This window comes from Takifugu rubripes, chromosome 1, assembly GCF_901000725.2.
Source record: "Takifugu rubripes chromosome 1, fTakRub1.2, whole genome shotgun sequence".
NCBI classification, from domain to species: Eukaryota; Metazoa; Chordata; class Actinopteri; order Tetraodontiformes; family Tetraodontidae; genus Takifugu; species Takifugu rubripes.
This window is the reverse complement of record NC_042285.1, coordinates 12,693,243-12,710,738: the sequence shown is the minus strand read 5'-3', so window position 1 is coordinate 12,710,738 and position 17,496 is coordinate 12,693,243. Positions and strand designations below refer to the sequence as shown.

General features: G+C 43.7%; 3 protein-coding genes and 1 long non-coding RNA gene across 6 annotated transcripts; 2 read left to right on the top strand and 2 right to left on the bottom strand.

Annotated features, from left to right (window-relative positions):
* Nucleotides 1-9: 9 nt before the first annotated feature.
* Nucleotides 10-2,139, top strand: paqr4b (progestin and adipoQ receptor family member IVb). The gene is made up of 3 exons (XM_003961389.2): nucleotides 10-175; nucleotides 1,072-1,290; nucleotides 1,564-2,139. Exons 1-3 carry the CDS (start codon nucleotides 10-12, stop codon nucleotides 1,995-1,997), a joined length of 819 nt encoding a protein of 272 aa, XP_003961438.1. The 3' UTR covers nucleotides 1,998-2,139.
* Nucleotides 2,140-2,300: 161 nt separating this feature from the next.
* pelo (pelota mRNA surveillance and ribosome rescue factor) lies at nucleotides 2,301-8,083 on the bottom strand. Its single transcript, XM_003961270.3, has 13 exons — nucleotides 7,892-8,083; nucleotides 7,485-7,577; nucleotides 7,195-7,345; nucleotides 6,747-6,837; nucleotides 5,298-5,461; nucleotides 4,314-4,374; nucleotides 4,053-4,214; nucleotides 3,902-3,948; nucleotides 3,736-3,809; nucleotides 3,573-3,644; nucleotides 3,293-3,367; nucleotides 3,184-3,215; nucleotides 2,301-2,771 (listed from the first exon to the last, which is right to left on the bottom strand). Exons 1-13 carry the CDS (start codon nucleotides 7,930-7,932, stop codon nucleotides 2,677-2,679), a joined length of 1,158 nt encoding a protein of 385 aa, XP_003961319.2. The 5' UTR covers nucleotides 7,933-8,083; the 3' UTR covers nucleotides 2,301-2,676.
* Nucleotides 8,084-8,248: 165 nt separating this feature from the next.
* Nucleotides 8,249-13,096, top strand: ppp1cab (protein phosphatase 1, catalytic subunit, alpha isozyme b). The gene is made up of 8 exons (XM_011603018.2): nucleotides 8,249-8,675; nucleotides 8,780-8,859; nucleotides 9,431-9,562; nucleotides 9,977-10,207; nucleotides 10,573-10,677; nucleotides 11,584-11,807; nucleotides 12,000-12,134; nucleotides 12,235-13,096. The coding sequence occupies exons 2-8, from the start codon at nucleotides 8,805-8,807 to the stop codon at nucleotides 12,328-12,330; spliced, it is 978 nt and encodes a 325-aa protein (XP_011601320.1). The 5' UTR covers nucleotides 8,249-8,675; nucleotides 8,780-8,804; the 3' UTR covers nucleotides 12,331-13,096.
* A 2,584-nt stretch (nucleotides 13,097-15,680) lies between these two features.
* Nucleotides 15,681-17,136, bottom strand: LOC115250319 (uncharacterized). 3 transcript variants are annotated; one of them, XR_003888895.1, is made up of 5 exons: nucleotides 16,953-17,136; nucleotides 16,520-16,738; nucleotides 16,228-16,392; nucleotides 16,005-16,138; nucleotides 15,681-15,912 (listed from the first exon to the last, which is right to left on the bottom strand). It is a non-coding gene; the product is annotated as an uncharacterized lncRNA (long non-coding RNA). The 3 variants fall into 3 exon arrangements; XR_003888896.1 differs by having other exon boundaries at nucleotides 16,520-16,702; nucleotides 16,953-17,130; XR_003888897.1 differs by lacking the exon at nucleotides 16,228-16,392 and having other exon boundaries at nucleotides 16,953-17,133.
* Between the last annotated feature and the right edge of the window lie 360 nt (nucleotides 17,137-17,496).

Genomic DNA, 17,496 nt, shown 5'->3' with positions numbered 1-17,496 from the left:
GAAGTCATGATGGTATTCTGCAAACGCCCGCGGCTTCTGGACCTTGCCAAGACTCCCACACACCTTCAGTTCAACAAATATGTCCTGACGGGTTATCGGCCAGTGTCCACAGCTCAGGAATGTCTTGGGAGTCTCTTCTACATGCACAATGAGCTGGGCAACATTTACACTCATGGTAAGTCCAGAGGTCACAGTATGATTTCAAATTCCTGATTCAGGACAGCAAGTAAAATGATGATAGTTGAGACTTGGAGTCCTTCTGAGGTTTTGGCCTTCCGAATAGAAGGTTTTCCTCGCTAGTTGTGCCTCATTAAAATGAGTTTGTCCACATCGGCTCTGCATATGATGTCAATGCACAAACAAAAGGGCACAGATTACTCTATAACTCTCACTAGTGACCAGTTAGAAGTATACTAGACATGAGTGTATTACAAGGATGTGGGGGTATTAGCCGTAATCTGCCCTGGGAGTCTTTGTCCTGGAAATATCTGGTTGTTAACAAGGTCTTTAAAGGTGCCAGCTGGCTGGTACTTTACACCTCTCATGCACATATGGATCATCAGGGAAAACACTGGAGTTGCACTTTCTTAAAGTTCGAAGTTGAAGATTTATTAAAATTGTCAGGACATTTTTCATTTTTGTGTTGTTGGGTTAAGGTAATTGGAATGTTGACTTGAAAAGCTGTGCAGGGATGGAAATGTTACCCTGCAAAATAATGCAAAGAAGATTGGCTGTAAACTTGTGAAAGTGTCTTGCTTGCGTTCCAGTTTTGCTGTGGCTATCTCCTTAAGTTCATTAGGGCTAACACGCTTACTCGAGAGAAGTGACCCGTATTAGCATGAGCGCACAGTTAATGCAACATCTGACTGTACACGCAGGGCACAGTGGTTCACAATGGAACAATGGAGAAACAATGGAGAAAAACTTTAGATTTCCTTGTTGCTAATTAAATAAGTTAAATAAGTTGATGTAAAAAAACCCCAACTCTAATCATCCCGATCGGTTCATTCTTCATTTACAGTCTACTGTTAACCACCTTTTTTGCTCTCTTCCTTTCCTGCCTTTGCTCAGGCATCCCCTTGTTTCTTTTCCTGGTGTTGATGCCTTTTAGTATCCCCTGGATGGAGGTGGACAGTGTCTGGATCTGTGTGGTCCACTACCTGGCCTGCCTGTGCCCAACCGTAGGATCAGTGCTCTACCATTTATTCATGAACCATGTAGGAGGCGAACACGTGTACGACACCCTCCTCTCCCTGGACATGGTCGGGGTCTGCCTCGTTAACACCCTAGGTATCCCATTTCTGACTGGTTCTCCAGTGCTTTTAATTCCTATTTTATTAATCAGCACCAAGCTCAGCTAACAAAGCTAGTTAGGTAATTACCATTTCTCTTACAAAAACTTGTGCACCAATTTGAGATTTTCACCAGTGTTTCCAGGATGCTGGTAGGAGAATTTATAGTTGCACAGGACACAGCTGTCTCCGTTGTTACTAGTGACCATAACAATCATTAGGTCAGTTTTCACACTGTAATTTAATGGCTCATTTCCTGCCTTATCACCAGGGGCTCTTCCCATCATCCACATCACACTTCTGTGCTACCCTGCCCTGCGAAAGGCTGCACTGCTGGCCTACATTCTCCTGTCGGCTTATGGAATCTACTGTGCCACCACAGCCCGCACAAACATCCTGCGGCTACGAGCGTTCGTGTGGCAGGGCCTGTTCCGCTTCAGCCTTTTCCTGTTCCGGGTGTTTGGCAGTGGGGTGGGCAGCCCACACTCCCTGCGACTCTTTGTCATCATGGACTCTCTGGCCGTCCTGGGTGGACTGGTGAACATCACCCAGATTCCTGAACGCTTTATCCCGGGTTGGTTTGACAACTGGGGCAACAGCCACCAAATAATGCACATCATGGTGGTCTGTGCAATCATCTACCTGCACTGGGGGACACTGGAGGATTTAGCCTGGATTAAAAGCTACCAGTGTCCGAATATTTGATGTGACTGCACTCAAGGCGGTGCAGCTAGAAAGGTTTTAGGGTGAATAAGGCAGGAGTGAATGTCTTTTAAAATGCACTTTAGTTCTAGTTAAAAATCCTGGCAAGGGATGTGTGCAAGCTGATATTTGGCCAGATCACATGACCTTTCATGAACATACTTGATTTTAGTTGAAATGCAGTTATTTGGGGGTTATATTAGCCATAAAGCTGATACCAACTGTATATAAAAAATTATATATTTTTATACCATTTTAACACGGTTCACTCATGTGCAATGTGACAAAAAAAACCAAAAGATTACACATGGTTGGGTGCTTCTGTTTATTTGAAAGAGATACTGTATGTTTTATTTTATTTTATTTACATTTGGACTCAACCAACAGCTGTTTATTTTGACAGATATTGCATTTGTATTCTAATCTAAGTTCTTACTGGCATGAGCTCACCTCTCAAAGACACTGGCACATTGGAACCAAAGCATCACCAAAAGCAGCATTTAATCACCTCAAATTATGTGGAACATACGGGTTTTTACCGGTAGATTAGACCTGAAGAACGCGTCGATGTTGAGAATGTTGAATACGTAGCTCAAATTTCAGCAGCTTAAAATGAACTCTCTGGGACAGACGCCGTCTGATTTTATCTCAGGCGCGGTGAGATGGCCTCAGTGTCTGTGCATCAGTCTTCGTCAGAGCTGCTGAGGTCCTCGGGCTCCGACAGGTCAGGAATGGGGAACCGTAAGATAGCAGCCACTCCGCTCAGCTGCGTCAGCTCTGAGGAGACAGCAGAGGGTCTGTTCCCGTCAGAACTGTCCAATAGCACTTGTGTAAAGGGTAGGCTCATTTGTGAGTCGCACATGCAAGAAAAATAAATGCTGTTTGGCGGATGTTTAAGGGCTGGAATTTGTGAATTCAAATCTGGGACGAACAGGAATCCTGTGATCCAGCTGTGGACCGTTTTAAGTGTGCATGTTTTAGTGCAAATCTCAGGGTTTGGAAATGTTTTGCCTCTCTTCTTACACTTATTTATTATGAAAACTTCAAGGAGTTTTAAAATAAAGGTAATGAAATGTTAAATGGAGTTGTTTAAAAGGTCCAGGAAATACCTGGAATAGTGACATGCAACTATTTTTACATTAAACAAGGTCCACATCATGTCTACGACTTGACTGAAACTGAAACTTACGTTCACCAGAAACATGAAGGCTTGAGAATATTCTGTAAAAAACAAAAACATATAAAAATGACATTTCACATATGCTGGAAAATCTCAATCTCAAAGGAAATTCTGGTACCTGACGTTGCCACCATTGTCTCTCACGTTGTCTACCAACCGGACGTAGCGACTCCTCGTGGGCACATCCTGATGTCTGGCAGCACAAAAAAGCAAACTTGCATGAATACAGATCCAGTATGTGGTTCTAATTCATTTGCAATCATTATAGTTTAGTTGTGATGGCTGCATGTAGCTCAAAATTTACAGTAGTTTTTATTGTTGCATAACTTCCAATGTGGGTTTCCCCAATACGACTAGAAAATGTTCTGAATTTAATAGAGATTGAAGATGTGAACCACCTGAACAGGTTATCACTTATCAACAAGGTGTCGATGGCGAGGGCGTCAGCAGCTTTCTCTACATGAGCTACCCTGTGAAACACAATGGTACAAAGGCTGCTGGTTATCAGGTGTGAGAAAACCAGGCCTGCTAGTGTGGCTAGCTGCAGTCATCGTGGCTCACCCATAGAGTGCCCTGTCAGGTTCATGCTGGAGCATCTTGTAGAAATCCTCCAGTGCTTTTACCTCTCCTGCAGCCTAGAAATTCAACAGTTTCAGTTTAACTTTAGACGGAAAATATAGCAACTCGTCAATCTGAATACTAAAAAAAACACTAAATACAAAATCACCTTAGTGTCAGAAAGTCTACTTGTCACTGCGGGATCAGAGAGGATTTCTACAAAAGAATAAAGACTTCAATGAGTTTTGACTTCCTGATGAGATTTCGTCATCATCCCAATCCGCCCCCCCCCCCATCCCCAAGACCACACCAGCTGGCACCTTTGAGCGAGTACTTGTGACCTGATGACGAGTGGACCATCATGAATTTAGGTCGATTCTCCAGCAGGACCTTGTTGTCCTGTCGCACAGCCTCCTTGAAAAGGTAGCTGATGAACTGGTCTTTCACAAAGCCCGGACTGCCAACCAGGATGCACTTGATCACTAGGGAATATCATCAAATTATGAAGAGGAAAATGTCCAACATAAACATGCTGTCAGTGATTTCCTGTCTAAGTGTGTGTAATTGCGCAGCAGCTCTACCATCAAAATTGATGTGGCGGAGAATCGCCTGCATCACCGCCTCATAGAACCGGTCCAGTGCCTGCAAACAGGGACGGATACTTGCATTTTCTGTTTTTCCACAGTATTTGTTCAGTAAAGTCAGGAACACCTCCCAACAAATGCAATTCAGCTTTTTATGACTTGGAATGTTTTCATCATCATCTGCTGGTACCGAGTCCTGATCTGATACTTTAGCAATGCAGTAAAAAACCAGAAAGGACGCATCCATTATTACTGAAACAATGCACAGATCTATGAGCCACTATTAAGTCATAATTAAAGCAACGCCTACAGGACGTTACCTGCTTTGAGCTATTATGACACGTTGTTCATAGGGTGGGACTGGTAAAGAATTCAATAGTAATGGATCGGTCATTGAAACAGGAGACACTTTAACTGCGCCACCGCCCGGTTTACATGTGAGGGCCTGCTCGACGCTGCCTGCAGCTTTAACTATTGTTGGAACAATGGTCACAACACACCTTTTAGTATTCAATACCAACATAAAAGATTCCTATTTAAAAATGCAACTTTTCTTTAGGAAGTAATGATCCTAGAAGATCATATCAGAGAGAAATTCATCCGTCTGCTCAGTGTCTGCCTGGGTTTCTGTAAAGTACTGAGACGATTGTGCTGGGTGCTCCTGTCTCAGGTGGCGAATCATCAATTTTTACTTCCCAGCATGGCAAATCCAAATCTTACGCTGCTCCACTTTAAAACGGTTGACATTCTTCTCACATGAGCTTTCCTACCAGCGACAAGCTCACTGCAGAGAAATATACAGTACTAGAAGCCTCGTCGCCTACTTGTTGACATTGAATGAAAGCCACAGATCCCTAATGACAGAATCAGCCCCGGTCAACTGTATATTGAATGCGCCCACTCTCCTTGTGATGGGACCGGTGTCGTCCACCAATCACTGCCCATGCAGCGTCTCCCAGTTAGCATAGAAAGACGGCCCACCTTGTCATGCTGAGTGCAGCTTCCTCTTCTCTTGCGAGGGATGGTGACCTCCACTTTTGCACGAAGCAGAGTCATGGCAGGGGTCACCAGCATCACGTTAGCCAGACCCTCCTGCATCACCACAGCTGCTACATCTGCCTTCTGGGTTGGATCACATGCCTGATCTAAAGGGTTAGCACCATTAGGATGACTCCAACATCGAACGGTAGCACTTTCAACTTCAGTTAGTATCAAAACATCTAGATTTTTTGTCTCCCTAAAACAAAATAAATAAACGCTGTTCAATTTGAAGGAGCAGTATGTAAGACATTTATTTAAAGTAATGATAAAATGGCCCCGACATGTCAACAGACATTAGGGAATCATGTTAATTTAAAATATTTCACTATATAACACTGACAACTGTAGTCCAGCCCAAATATTCCAATTTCAAAAACAAAGTGTCAGCCTGTAAATAATACGGATGCTTACATGTGGGTCTGCTGCCCCACCCTCCATCTATCTGTCAATCACAAAGTCAGTAATGTTTCCAGGGTGCCGGTTACCACTGAGCTTCTGCCACGAACATTTGGAATCACAAATGGCTAAAAGTTTGTTATAATTGCCAAAAACGTCATGTCAATGTCAGAAACGAAACAACTATCTTTATAAGAGATGCGGAAGGTGGAGGTGGAGCAGAGAAGATCCACAGTATTTTGATTGCGACTGCGCTACCAGCTTTGGTCACACACTTAAATTCTGCTCCTTTAAACTGGGAAACTTTGCAGGGTTGTGATAGAAAAGACCAACACCAAAGCATAGCACCACTGGAATCTGAAAAAATACTGAAATATATTTGCATCTATAAAAAAGGCTTGGAATCCAAATGTCAATTCAATCTCCGAAAGGCAAAAAAAGATTCCGTGGAGCCAGCTGGATTTGTGCTTACACACTGTTGCTAGGATTCTACTGGATACGGAATGGTTCCACTCAACAGAGCGGGTTGTGTTTAACCACATAACCATGACCCGATCAGACGTTTGACCTGATGTTTTTGCCCCAATTAGGATGTCTTTCATGCGTGAACCACAATCCGCTATGAACACTGACTCTTTTATGTTGAAAATAACCCGAATGTTTCATTTTGTGCCTGTGCAAACTGCTCTGAGTTGAACTCAAGCGCCGAGCTCCAGCGTAAACAAAAGCTCTGGGTTTTTGTTTCGGATCCCGGAGCAGCGACGGCGCATCCACAGCCAGTGGAAGCCCACACACTGAGTAGAATGGAAACGTATCCGCTCTGATTCCAGAGCCACAACAGATCCATCTGGCCGTGTGGCTGGCATGTAAGTGAGAAGTGTGTGTTTGTGTGTTTAAAAGGAGCAAATACACAATGATGCTACTGTGTCGTTGTTGTCACTAAATGAAACTCACTAAAATCTCGGTCAAATACAAAAAGTAGCAGCTCCTTACCAATTCTATCCAGCAAAATGCTGTCCCAGCTCTTTTTAGCCAGAGTGAACTTCCTGTTGAGCTCAAGCTCAATAGTGTGATAAGCTCCCATCTGATGAGGAAAGAAAGGAAGGTCAACTACTGTTTTAATGAAGTATAATTAATCAAGTATTATTGAAACGGATAAAATGGGGGAGCATGAGTCGCTGTTGCAAAACTTTTTGCAAATGCGTGACACAATCTGCAAATACATACCAGTATATATATATATATATATATTTTTTTAGAATTGAATATACATTTGCACATTTCTGTAAGCAGTTCCAAACCTCACAAGCATTTGCAGATTGTGCTACATTTTGTAAATAATTTCGTGATAAGACCTGTGTACCCAGTACCAAACAGTACATGAACATATGAATGTACATGAATGTGACGTGGACCCAAGTAGCAGACAGATGTTTCTGACCTTAACATACTGGTTCTCCTCTATGTTTGTGCCCTTAACTCTCAGCTGGCAGGCCTGGGAGTCGAAGTCAACAGTCTCCACACATAAGGTCAAGGTGGTCCGGACTCTGGAGCTGCCCACGCTTCCAGTGGAGGACTCGGTTTGCACTTTCCTGGAGGGAGGAGTGGAAATGTATTCCATTAACAGTGCATTTCGGGGTCCAAAATGCAAAGGTGTTGAAGAAAACTTTGAGGAAAAGAGGGATTTGTTGCCAGATGAGCAGCCTTGATGTGACAGGCTTGATTAGTTACCTGATTGTGGAGGCTCTGAGGCTGTCCCCCACCTGCAGCAGGTTGTAGCTGTGCCACATGTCCTCTGCCTCCTCAGGTATCAAAGTCACCTGCCTGAGACACAGAACAGTAAAAACATAACCACAAATCACAGTCATGCTGCTATTTACCGATTTTTGTTTTGTTTATTAATCAGTTGCCAATCAAATGTCAGACTTTCTAAACCACACTGTATTTTTTCACTTACATTTAGAGTTCTGCTAGAAAATACCGCTTGCAAAGGATGAGTTGGTACTATTATGTTTTAAGCATGTAGGGTCTTTATAACACATACGGACATTCACTGCAATGATGTTGACATTTGCACAGTCAGCTTCGTACCAGCATTCTGGTTAGCATTAGCATTTAAGCTCTGGCCAATCACTCACCCGGCATTATCTTTTTCAATGTCTTTATGGAGCAACTTCATGGTCGGACGGTTATTATGGTAAATTGTAATGATAAACAGTAGTGTTAACTTAAAAAGTTTGGATCATGTTTATTTGACTGAGTTGGCAAACTAGCTAGCTAAGCCATCTCAACTTCAGAATGAATCAGAAGGAGGCGCGTGTTGTGCCAGGCACCAGGACATTGCGTCATGACAAAATACGTCTGCAGCCTTCCTGCATTGGCCACTTCCGCGGGTGTCATTTTACTGCGCAACGAATGCAGAGCGAAACGATGACGAATTTCAACCGAAGTTGGACGAATATTAGTTTCTCATTCGCGTTGACAATAATCTTTTATCCGGTGCAAGCAAAGTCTGAAATTAGAAACTGAAAACTGAAACTAGAGAACGATGTCCTTTTGACGTTGTGGTTTGAGATAAGCAAATGCTAAGTGACATCACAAACAGCCAATCAGAGAGCGTATCTCTTCTCTATGCTCCCGCCTCTTTGCTATGTTGCCCAATAGGAGTGCGGGAATCACCTGCCCTTTTCCTCTCAACCTTGCTTCGAGCTAACGCTTTTCTAGTTCTTTTTTTTGTCGCTGGCATGGTGCTTGTAGCTACGATAGAGACATTGTTTTAACTTTAAAATACCTCTTCTTGTTTTGGCTTCGGATGTACACCAAGTTAACTAACGTGCACGTTTATAGTACATGACAAACATAATCTTTTTTAACATTTCAACATCCATCCTCACATTTTGAGGTTGCCAATTTTGTCTCAAGGTTAGCCAGCGCTAGGGCTAACGTTAGCCGATTAAAGCTAAACTAGTGGAGCTAACGGAAACTTGGCACTAAATATTACTTCTTACGTTTGGGTGGGTTATTAGAAATCGACTCAACCAGAAGAATAGCATGGCCGAAGCCGACAAGTTAAACATCGACTCTATTATACAGCGTCTGCTGGAAGGTAAGAGTAAAGATCTCTCGATATTTATTAGTCAAGGTAGCCATTTTAGCTCGCACGCTAGACAACCGTAGCCGCGGATGCGCCGTAGAATTTGTCTTCGAAAGACCGTCACGTTTGCAAATAGCATCCTCTTTGCTGCAAAACAAACCTTTGCTCCTCCATTCCTGCTTAATGACTTCTTTATGTGTTTATGCAAAGACTACACATTTAGTCACTTAAACAGACTTAAGAAGACTTGTTTTAAATGGAGTGTATAAAACCGCGTATCTGCTGGATATTTGGGTCAAACTGCAATTTAAAAGGAAAAATGGCACAATCGCAGATTAATCTCGTCAAATGCAGTTGCTTGAGTTAGCCTCGATGCCTGTGATCATTTGAATTGGAAATGCCTTATATTAAAATGGAATCGAATGTATTAACCTTTGCAGCCATAAAATTGTCCTTGTCGAGACGAACTCTTCTGTTTTCTTTCAGTCAAATGCTTAACTATCTCTTGCACACGCTATCGTGGTGTTTATGTCTTTATTTCCAGTGTGACATTTCTCACTCCTGTGACACTTTTCTTTCGAAGTGAAAGGCTCCAGACCTGGAAAAAATGTTCAGCTGACAGAGAATGAGATCCGTGGTCTCTGCCTCAAATCCAGGGAGATCTTCCTCAGCCAACCGATTCTGCTTGAACTGGAGGCACCCCTTAAGATTTGTGGTGAGTTCCATGTGTTTTGTGAGCCCTGGACATTTGCAAACGCTCTTTGGCTTTGTCCATCGCAGAGGCGAGATCATGAGCGAACACTCTGTTTTTGCATTAATATTGGAAGAACAATGCAGGTTAAGGGATGGTTTACTGCTGTGTCCTCGCTATGTTATTACAGACATGCAGGGCACTGATGATTCAAACCTGCTGGTGCAGTAGTTGTTTTGCTTTGGGTGCCACCAAGGAGTTGCCCTCTTGTCTCTTGCTGATCCCACAGTACATTAATAATTAGGAGCAGCTTTGCACTATATTCAAGCTGATATCGTTTTAACAAGTCAAACACCCACTGTCAATTCCCACAGTTGCAGTCTTTCATCTCATATTTTGTGACACTTTCACTCTTCCCTCTCCTGTTTGTCTGACCAGGTGATGTTCACGGGCAGTACTACGATCTGCTGAGGCTTTTTGAATATGGAGGCTTCCCACCAGAGAGCAACTACCTGTTCCTTGGGGACTATGTAGACAGAGGCAAACAGTCCTTGGAAACCATCTGTCTGTTGCTGGCTTACAAGATCAAATACCCAGAAAACTTTTTTCTGCTGAGGGGAAACCACGAGTGCGCCTCTATTAACAGAATATATGGCTTCTATGATGAGTGTAAGTCATGTGGAATACGAACAAAAATACCCTCAGCCAAGCAGTGTGTTTGACAACGGAGCCTGTAAACTTTTTTCCATTTGTGCTGAATAATCTGTACCCAGTAAGATTATAACAGTCATATAAAATGTATCGTCCTTATCCAGTTTATTAAAATGCTTCGACTTTATCACACATTTCTGCATTCTGCTATTACAGCGAGCTCATGCCTGATCATGCTGCCCAAGTGATTAATCACATGCTTCTGCTATTCAGTGCCAGAATTACATAAAATGTTCTCTCTAATGTGGTGCAATGGGGACAGCGGCAGGAATTTATTGGTTTTAAGATTAGATTGACCGTATTTTTATGGTTCTCTCCCACAGGTAAAAGGCGGTACAACATTAAGCTGTGGAAGACCTTCACTGACTGCTTCAACTGTTTGCCAGTTGCAGCCATCGTCGATGAGAAGATCTTCTGTTGCCACGGAGGTATCTCCATTACACACATTCAGACTTTAGATTGCTCCTATCCAGACTGTGTACACAATCCTCACAGTGTTGTTGCTATCAACAAAATAGTCAGTCATTCAGGGTGGGGTCATTCAGGCGCTCTGCAAGGGAAGAGAGACTTGGATTATTTTAAGCTCCCAATCACTAAAAGCTACACAAAACTCTGACAGGGCCTGCTTGTACTCTGGCACCCTGCAACCAGACCATTAGAGCAGTAACGTCAGTAACCTGGTGTGATTGAGACACATCCACGATCCCATCAGGGGTGTCTCTGAGATGAGGGCTATTAATGCACTTTCCTATTAAAACATTCCTCTGGGGGGGTCCTGACACCTCCCCTGCTACCAGCACACCTTCCGGGGCTTAAACCAAGACCCCTCTGCTTCTCGGCCCACTCGCCTACAGACTTGAGCTACCACTGACCTCCGTTAAAGGTATATCAGTGAAAACTATAGATGTCGTTATTGTCAGCACAATATACTGGAAATAGTTGCCTGAAGAATTCTGATAGTCAACATCAAAAGTTAGCCAAGGGCACGGGCAACGTGACACCACCAGCCAGCCACAGCGAACACGTGTCTGTGAGACTGGCTACACAAAACATGTAAACACGTGTTGATGATGAGGGTAAACACTCGTTGCATAAGAACATCATATAGCACAGATCATGAGCAGTGTGGTTTGAGTGACCCACGTCAGATGGAGAATGAGTTTTTGCTGCTGCGTATCTGGTTTCTGTGAGACTGGTGATCATAACAGAGGCTGTATAAATAAAGCCAAATTGGTTTAACGTTCCTGTTTGCTTAAGAACCAGTTTATGTAGGTTTCATTGTATCAGAAACATTTGGGAATTTCCATGAATTCCTGTTGAATGTCCGTCTCCAGGCCTGTCGCCAGACCTCCAGTCTATGGAGCAGATCCGGAGGGTCATGCGGCCCACCGATGTGCCCGACCAGGGCCTGTTGTGCGACCTGCTGTGGGCCGACCCAGATAAAGATGTGCTCGGCTGGGGTGAGAACGACCGTGGCGTCTCCTTCACTTTTGGCGCCGACGTGGTCACAAAGTTCCTCCACAAACATGACATGGACCTAATTTGCCGGGCCCATCAGGTCAGTGCGCCACCTTCGTCCTAACTGGAATAAACATGCATTAGTTACCTAAAAGTCGATTTATCAAAAAGCAGTTTGTTACTGTGTCGTTGAGCTGCCTTCATGCTTTAAACAGTCATTCAGTCTGTCCTCGGTGTCGTTTTATTCAAGAAAGTTCTTTTTTTTTGTGTGTGTGATGCAACTTTTCCACAGGTTGTGGAAGATGGATATGAGTTCTTTGCAAAGAGGCAGTTGGTGACGCTGTTTTCAGCCCCAAATTACTGTGGAGAGTTTGATAACGCAGGAGCCATGATGAGTGTAGATGAGACCCTCATGTGCTCATTCCAGGTGAGAAGCAGAGTTTACAGCGGGCATGCACGCGAGCACCACCAGAGTTTGGTCCATTTGTGTTGAATTTCACGTATTTTGTCTTGTTTCAATTCACCAGATTCTCAAACCTGCCGACAAGAAGCTCTTTTACGGTAGTGGGGGGGGCATGGGCTCTGGGCGTCCAGTCACTCCCCCAAGGAAAGCCAAGAAATGACGCTCGTAGCTTGCTCTTGACCTCTGACCTATCCCTCCTGCCCTCTCTACCTCTTCTCTCCTTTCTTTTACCAAACAGCCAGAATTCAAACCTTTACCCAGGGCTTTTTTCCTTTTTTATCTGTACTTCTTAAAACATTTAATGTTATGAATTGTCTGAATAAATGAGCGTGTGTGCGTGCGCGTTGGTGTGTGTGCACACATGGAGGTGTCTCATGTACGCATGAGCATTAAAATCATGTGTGTACATTTTGTGTGAGAGAATTAGATTTCTACTTTTCCCCGTCTCTGACCACTCCTCCGGTGGGAAGGTTGAAACCACAGTGTGTCTGTACAGTGATGCTGACTGAGGCTTCAGGGGCGGGATCATGGGAGAAAATGCTGACATGATGAATTTATCAGCAGACCTCTGCCAGCAGGTGATACGCGTACTTGTGGATGGGTTTGTTTTCCCTGTCCTCTGTACTCTCAAATTTCAAACGTGTGTGTGTGTGTGTGTGTGTGTGCCCGCGTGTGTGTGTGCGTGTGCTTGAATTTGGCTTTCCTGTACAGGAAGCGCGTTGTCTCGAAGGACTGAGTCACAGGCCCCTTTCCTCACATACACACACACACAAAATCATGTTTGATTTCAGATTCATGAGCCAGAGCTGTAAAAACCCCATACAGTTTAGGTTTGTACAGATTTGATTACTTGAAAGAGACTTTTTGTGAATTCGTTTTGTAGTCTTTCATCAAGTTGACCAATAAAGCAAGAATCTGAATTAAAACACCTTGTTTGTACTGTGTTTGTGTGACAGTTGGCTTTGCTTCGCCACAACCTCTGCGCTTTAGTGCTGGTGAGGTAGATCTTTCCACAGTCTATTTAGTTTATTAACTCCACTGTTGGAACTGTGCAGCAGGTTCACTGCAGTTGCCGCTGACATTGATTTAGACTACTGAACTGCAGGTGGAAAGTTCCAATTTATTTTATTTACTTGTCTTTGTACAGTTTACAAGACATGAGTAGAAGCCAAAAGCTATTTTAATACACTCCTCGTCAGCACAACAGCAGGATAGTTTCCAAAATAGTGGAAGATTCTTGCAAAGAACTTTTCTGCAGCCAGCTGTGCGTCAGAAGGTCGAGGTTTGACCACAAGGGGGCGCTGATCACCGCAGTTTTCAGTCGCACCTTTTCTTCGCACAAACGAGAACAAATTTCACTATTTAGTTTTACTGGAGAAGGTTTAAAATTCGTCTCCCCAATTCCGCGCTCTTCGTGTTTGTATTTATTTGAAGCAATTTTGCAAAAATATTTCCATAAAGTTTATATCAATCCTAATTGATATACATTTTAATAAAACTGAGGATTCAATATTTGTTGCTATACACTGGCTGTTAAAAATTGTGGTCCACTCTTTTCCTTTGCTGGCTCTTTCTATATTTATCTAGGATCCCATTTCTTTCTTTGGCATTTCTCGGGCTCTTTTTGCTTTCATTCATCTTCCTGTCATCAGCATTTCACGGCACTCTGTCCATCATTTTGCCCTCCTTTTACAGAAGCATGGAGATGAAAGGGAAAGGGTGTTGCTCAGAGCACTAGTTTGAATCTTTAGCGGGTCATTTAAAATTAAATTATAAACTGATTGTACACAGCAGCACAATATTAAATTGCCAAACTGCGACACCTTTGCAGTGAGGATTCAAATGTATTCCCATTTTTATGCAATACTGCTTTTAGAATTTGTTTTGGGAGGATAAGCATAAGGCACTTGCAGTACATAACCACGCTACAGCATACCGTGTCAATCACAGCAACCACTGAGACATGTGTTGATCAGATAAGAGGGCTTAAAATAGACAAAAAAATTAAAGTAATATGAGTTCATCTTTCAAATGAGACCAAATAGTGAACATGCTACTTCATACTGCTATTCTTGCCTGTAATACTAATCCCTGCAATTAATGTCTGCTATTATGAAACTCAAGATGGATTCATTTAATGTGTAGGTGCCTTTAAAAGTTTTGAAAATTTTGTTGTGAATTCCTTAGGATATCTATTCACGTAACCAAGCCCACTGTACCAACTATTTCACATAGTAGAAAGTTTAATCAGAAAGCTGTTTCTTATGCAGCTCTTAATTAATTCCTATTTTATGTTCATGTTCTTTATTGTAACATGTGCTTTTACAGTAAGACATCAACTAAAAGTGTTAGGTAACCTTTGCCAATAATTCAACAACCCCACTACCTACAACAAACTAAACCAGCCGTAGAGAGGGACCCACAAGCCCCCCCACTTGGCTGATAAAGTGCACTTCCAACTGTCTGGAATGGTGTGAACAACTTTTTCTGTGCAGTCTATGCACTTCGACACTGACGGCGCTGTGGAACCAAACCTTTAACCACCCCTCCCTAAATAAAAGCTTATGAAGTTGAAGGCAGCTTTCGAAATCACAACGTTGCAGAGATTTTGTGGTGCCAAGCCCAGAGGCGTAGTGTCACCTGCTCTATTTATATCTCCAGAGGAATTCTGGATTCACAGACTCAGCTGCCACTTCTATTATTACTATTAGCTAATGCTGTAACAAGTGCCAAGCTAACACGACACTATAACTTCTTCATCCATCGCGTGATTGACCAGCATTATGTCGTGTGTGGAAAAATCGTGTATGATTGAGCAAAATGTGGTGGATTATTGGCACTCTGGTGCCATCAGATGAAGGAAAATATTTTTAGAATTGAGATTGAGAAATCATCACTTGATAAATGTGAGCATCTTCATGACATGCAAGACAAATGTCCCTCTCATTTCAGTCATGCAAGTCAGCAGAGACAGACATAGGACAAGTGTGCACCACTGCAGCACTTAGCACCTGTGCAGAATGGAGCCCATGTGCACGAATGATGCGCGTGCGTGTGGGTGGAGTGTAGGGTACACGGTGATCCCTCAGCCTCGCACGAGGCCGTGGCGTGTTTAACACCATGTTGAGATTTGGAGGTTAAGGGTGTCCCGGCTGTAGTAGCTCCCGGACCTGAGGGCCACTCACACCTCGGAGACAGAGGCGGAAGACGGATCAAGTGATGTGGGGGAGGTGGGGGGGAGAACCTTATCCTGCTAGGATATTGAGTTAAATGTCACTGCTGTACCCTGAAGAAGACACTGACAAGCCGACCCCTATCACAGCCCCCAATTCTCAGAGGTCAGTCGCTGCGCAACAGCTGAGGAGGGGAGAGTGGCTGGGTGAAACGGAGATGGGCACAGCTACTCTCCTCACACACACTAGTCAACTTTACAGCTTGACATTGAGTGAGTTCGCCCGTGCTGATCATTAGACACAATGAAGTAACAGAAAGACACAAAACGGCACGACTGAAATCATTACTCAAAATGCGTAATGCAGTGCACGCTCTGAGAGTGTGCACGCAGCATTTCCAAAAGGGAATTTAATATCAAATAGTTGCAATATGTTGTCGACGATGTAGCGTCCTGCAGGGGACGGGGATCCTCCTCACCACTAGGCCAGTGGACCGGGTCAATTGGCCACCAGCAGCTGACTGGAAACATGAGGGGGGTTGAGAAGCTCACCACTGTCTTACTAATGGGCTGAAATGGCAAATTCTGTTAGTCATCAAATGCATGGCCTGAATATGGCCCATAAAGATTAAAGACAAGATATAAGAATTCATTTTAAGCACCTGGGAGTAAAGTCCAACTGCATCAACACTGGAATGACAGTGATGAGGCAAAGAAAGAGGACTTCCTCACACATGAACCCTCTTTTACTCAGATGACTGTAGTTGGAGCCGCCCACGCCAGAAGCCTCATCACACTGGAAACAACCCAAAGAGGTCATTGATGCGATATAAGCGAACATAAACGACCATAAAAGCACGTCCAACAGGACACCAGATAACTGACGTCCAATTATTGTGCCAGCTTTGTCGACATGCGAAGGAGCAATCAACCCTCCCTCTTCCAGAGCCAGACTGGGACCCAATACAGCAGATTTTATTCCCTGTTCACGCCTTGATGTTGGCACTGAGGTCATGTCATCAAGATTGCCCCAAATCAAAGAGGAAATCACTGAGAAGATACACAGAATTATGTTGTTTCAATTGTGTTTCAATAAAGAACGCTTCGTTTGCCCTGTCGTTTAAACATGACACATCAAAATCAAATCAAAATCACCCTCAGACAGACTGAAACTTACTTTTCTTTTTTTTTTTGCAGAATAGCTGCCAGCACGTGAACCCAAACTGCAGCAAGAGTGCGCGATGGCGTGAAGCAGGAAAGAATAGATGGACAGACTGAGTCACTGTCAAATGCGAGGAGCAGTGACGGCTGCTGGTCCCACTGGGACACCTGTTGGTTTATCGATCACTTGAGTCCCCATCTAGAGAGGACAAGGCACCACCCAACAACACGTTTACTGCGGGTCAAACAGACAGTAAATCAGCCCAGTCTCAGCTCCACCTCATAGTTTATAGCTCATGTCCTGATTCACAGAGGTCACGTTTTCCATAGACTAGAAATATTTTGGCGCTTAATTGATTAACTGCTGCACAATAAATCATGGTTGTACATTTATAACTCAGATGATGTGAGAGTTTTTAAACCGACCAGAAGAGGCCAGTGTGTCTCACCCGACAGAAACGTCTGGGCCTGGGTGATCTGAGCAGCTTCTGAGCCCCTGCCGCCTTCGCCTCCTCATAAAAAAGGAAAGCTAAAACTTGATCCTCCTGTATCTGCAGTCTGGGCTTTTCCTTTGCTGTGTGAGAGCACGATACCCCAACCCAATACCCCCCACCAATACACACACACATACACACTAACCCTCCCGGAATTCATGGTCATTCCCATTCTATTTTCTTTTTTCACCCCGGTGTTATTGTCTTTGCCTCATCGACAGCACCGACACATGGCAGCATTCGAGTCCCTGACCTTCTGATCTTCAGTCTGAATTGAGACCTCCATGTTCCACTACACCCTTAAAGTGTATTTTATGCACAATTATCTTCTTCTATCCTCCCTGTGTGTTATACTCTCTTCTCCAAGCCCTTTGAGCCATCAGTCAGTATCACCCCCCTTCCCTAATCCCCCTCCTTCACTCCCATCAGTCCTGGATGATCTCCCGTCTCACTCTCTCACCTTCTCCCTTCGTCTTATTCCACTGACCATGCATGTTCC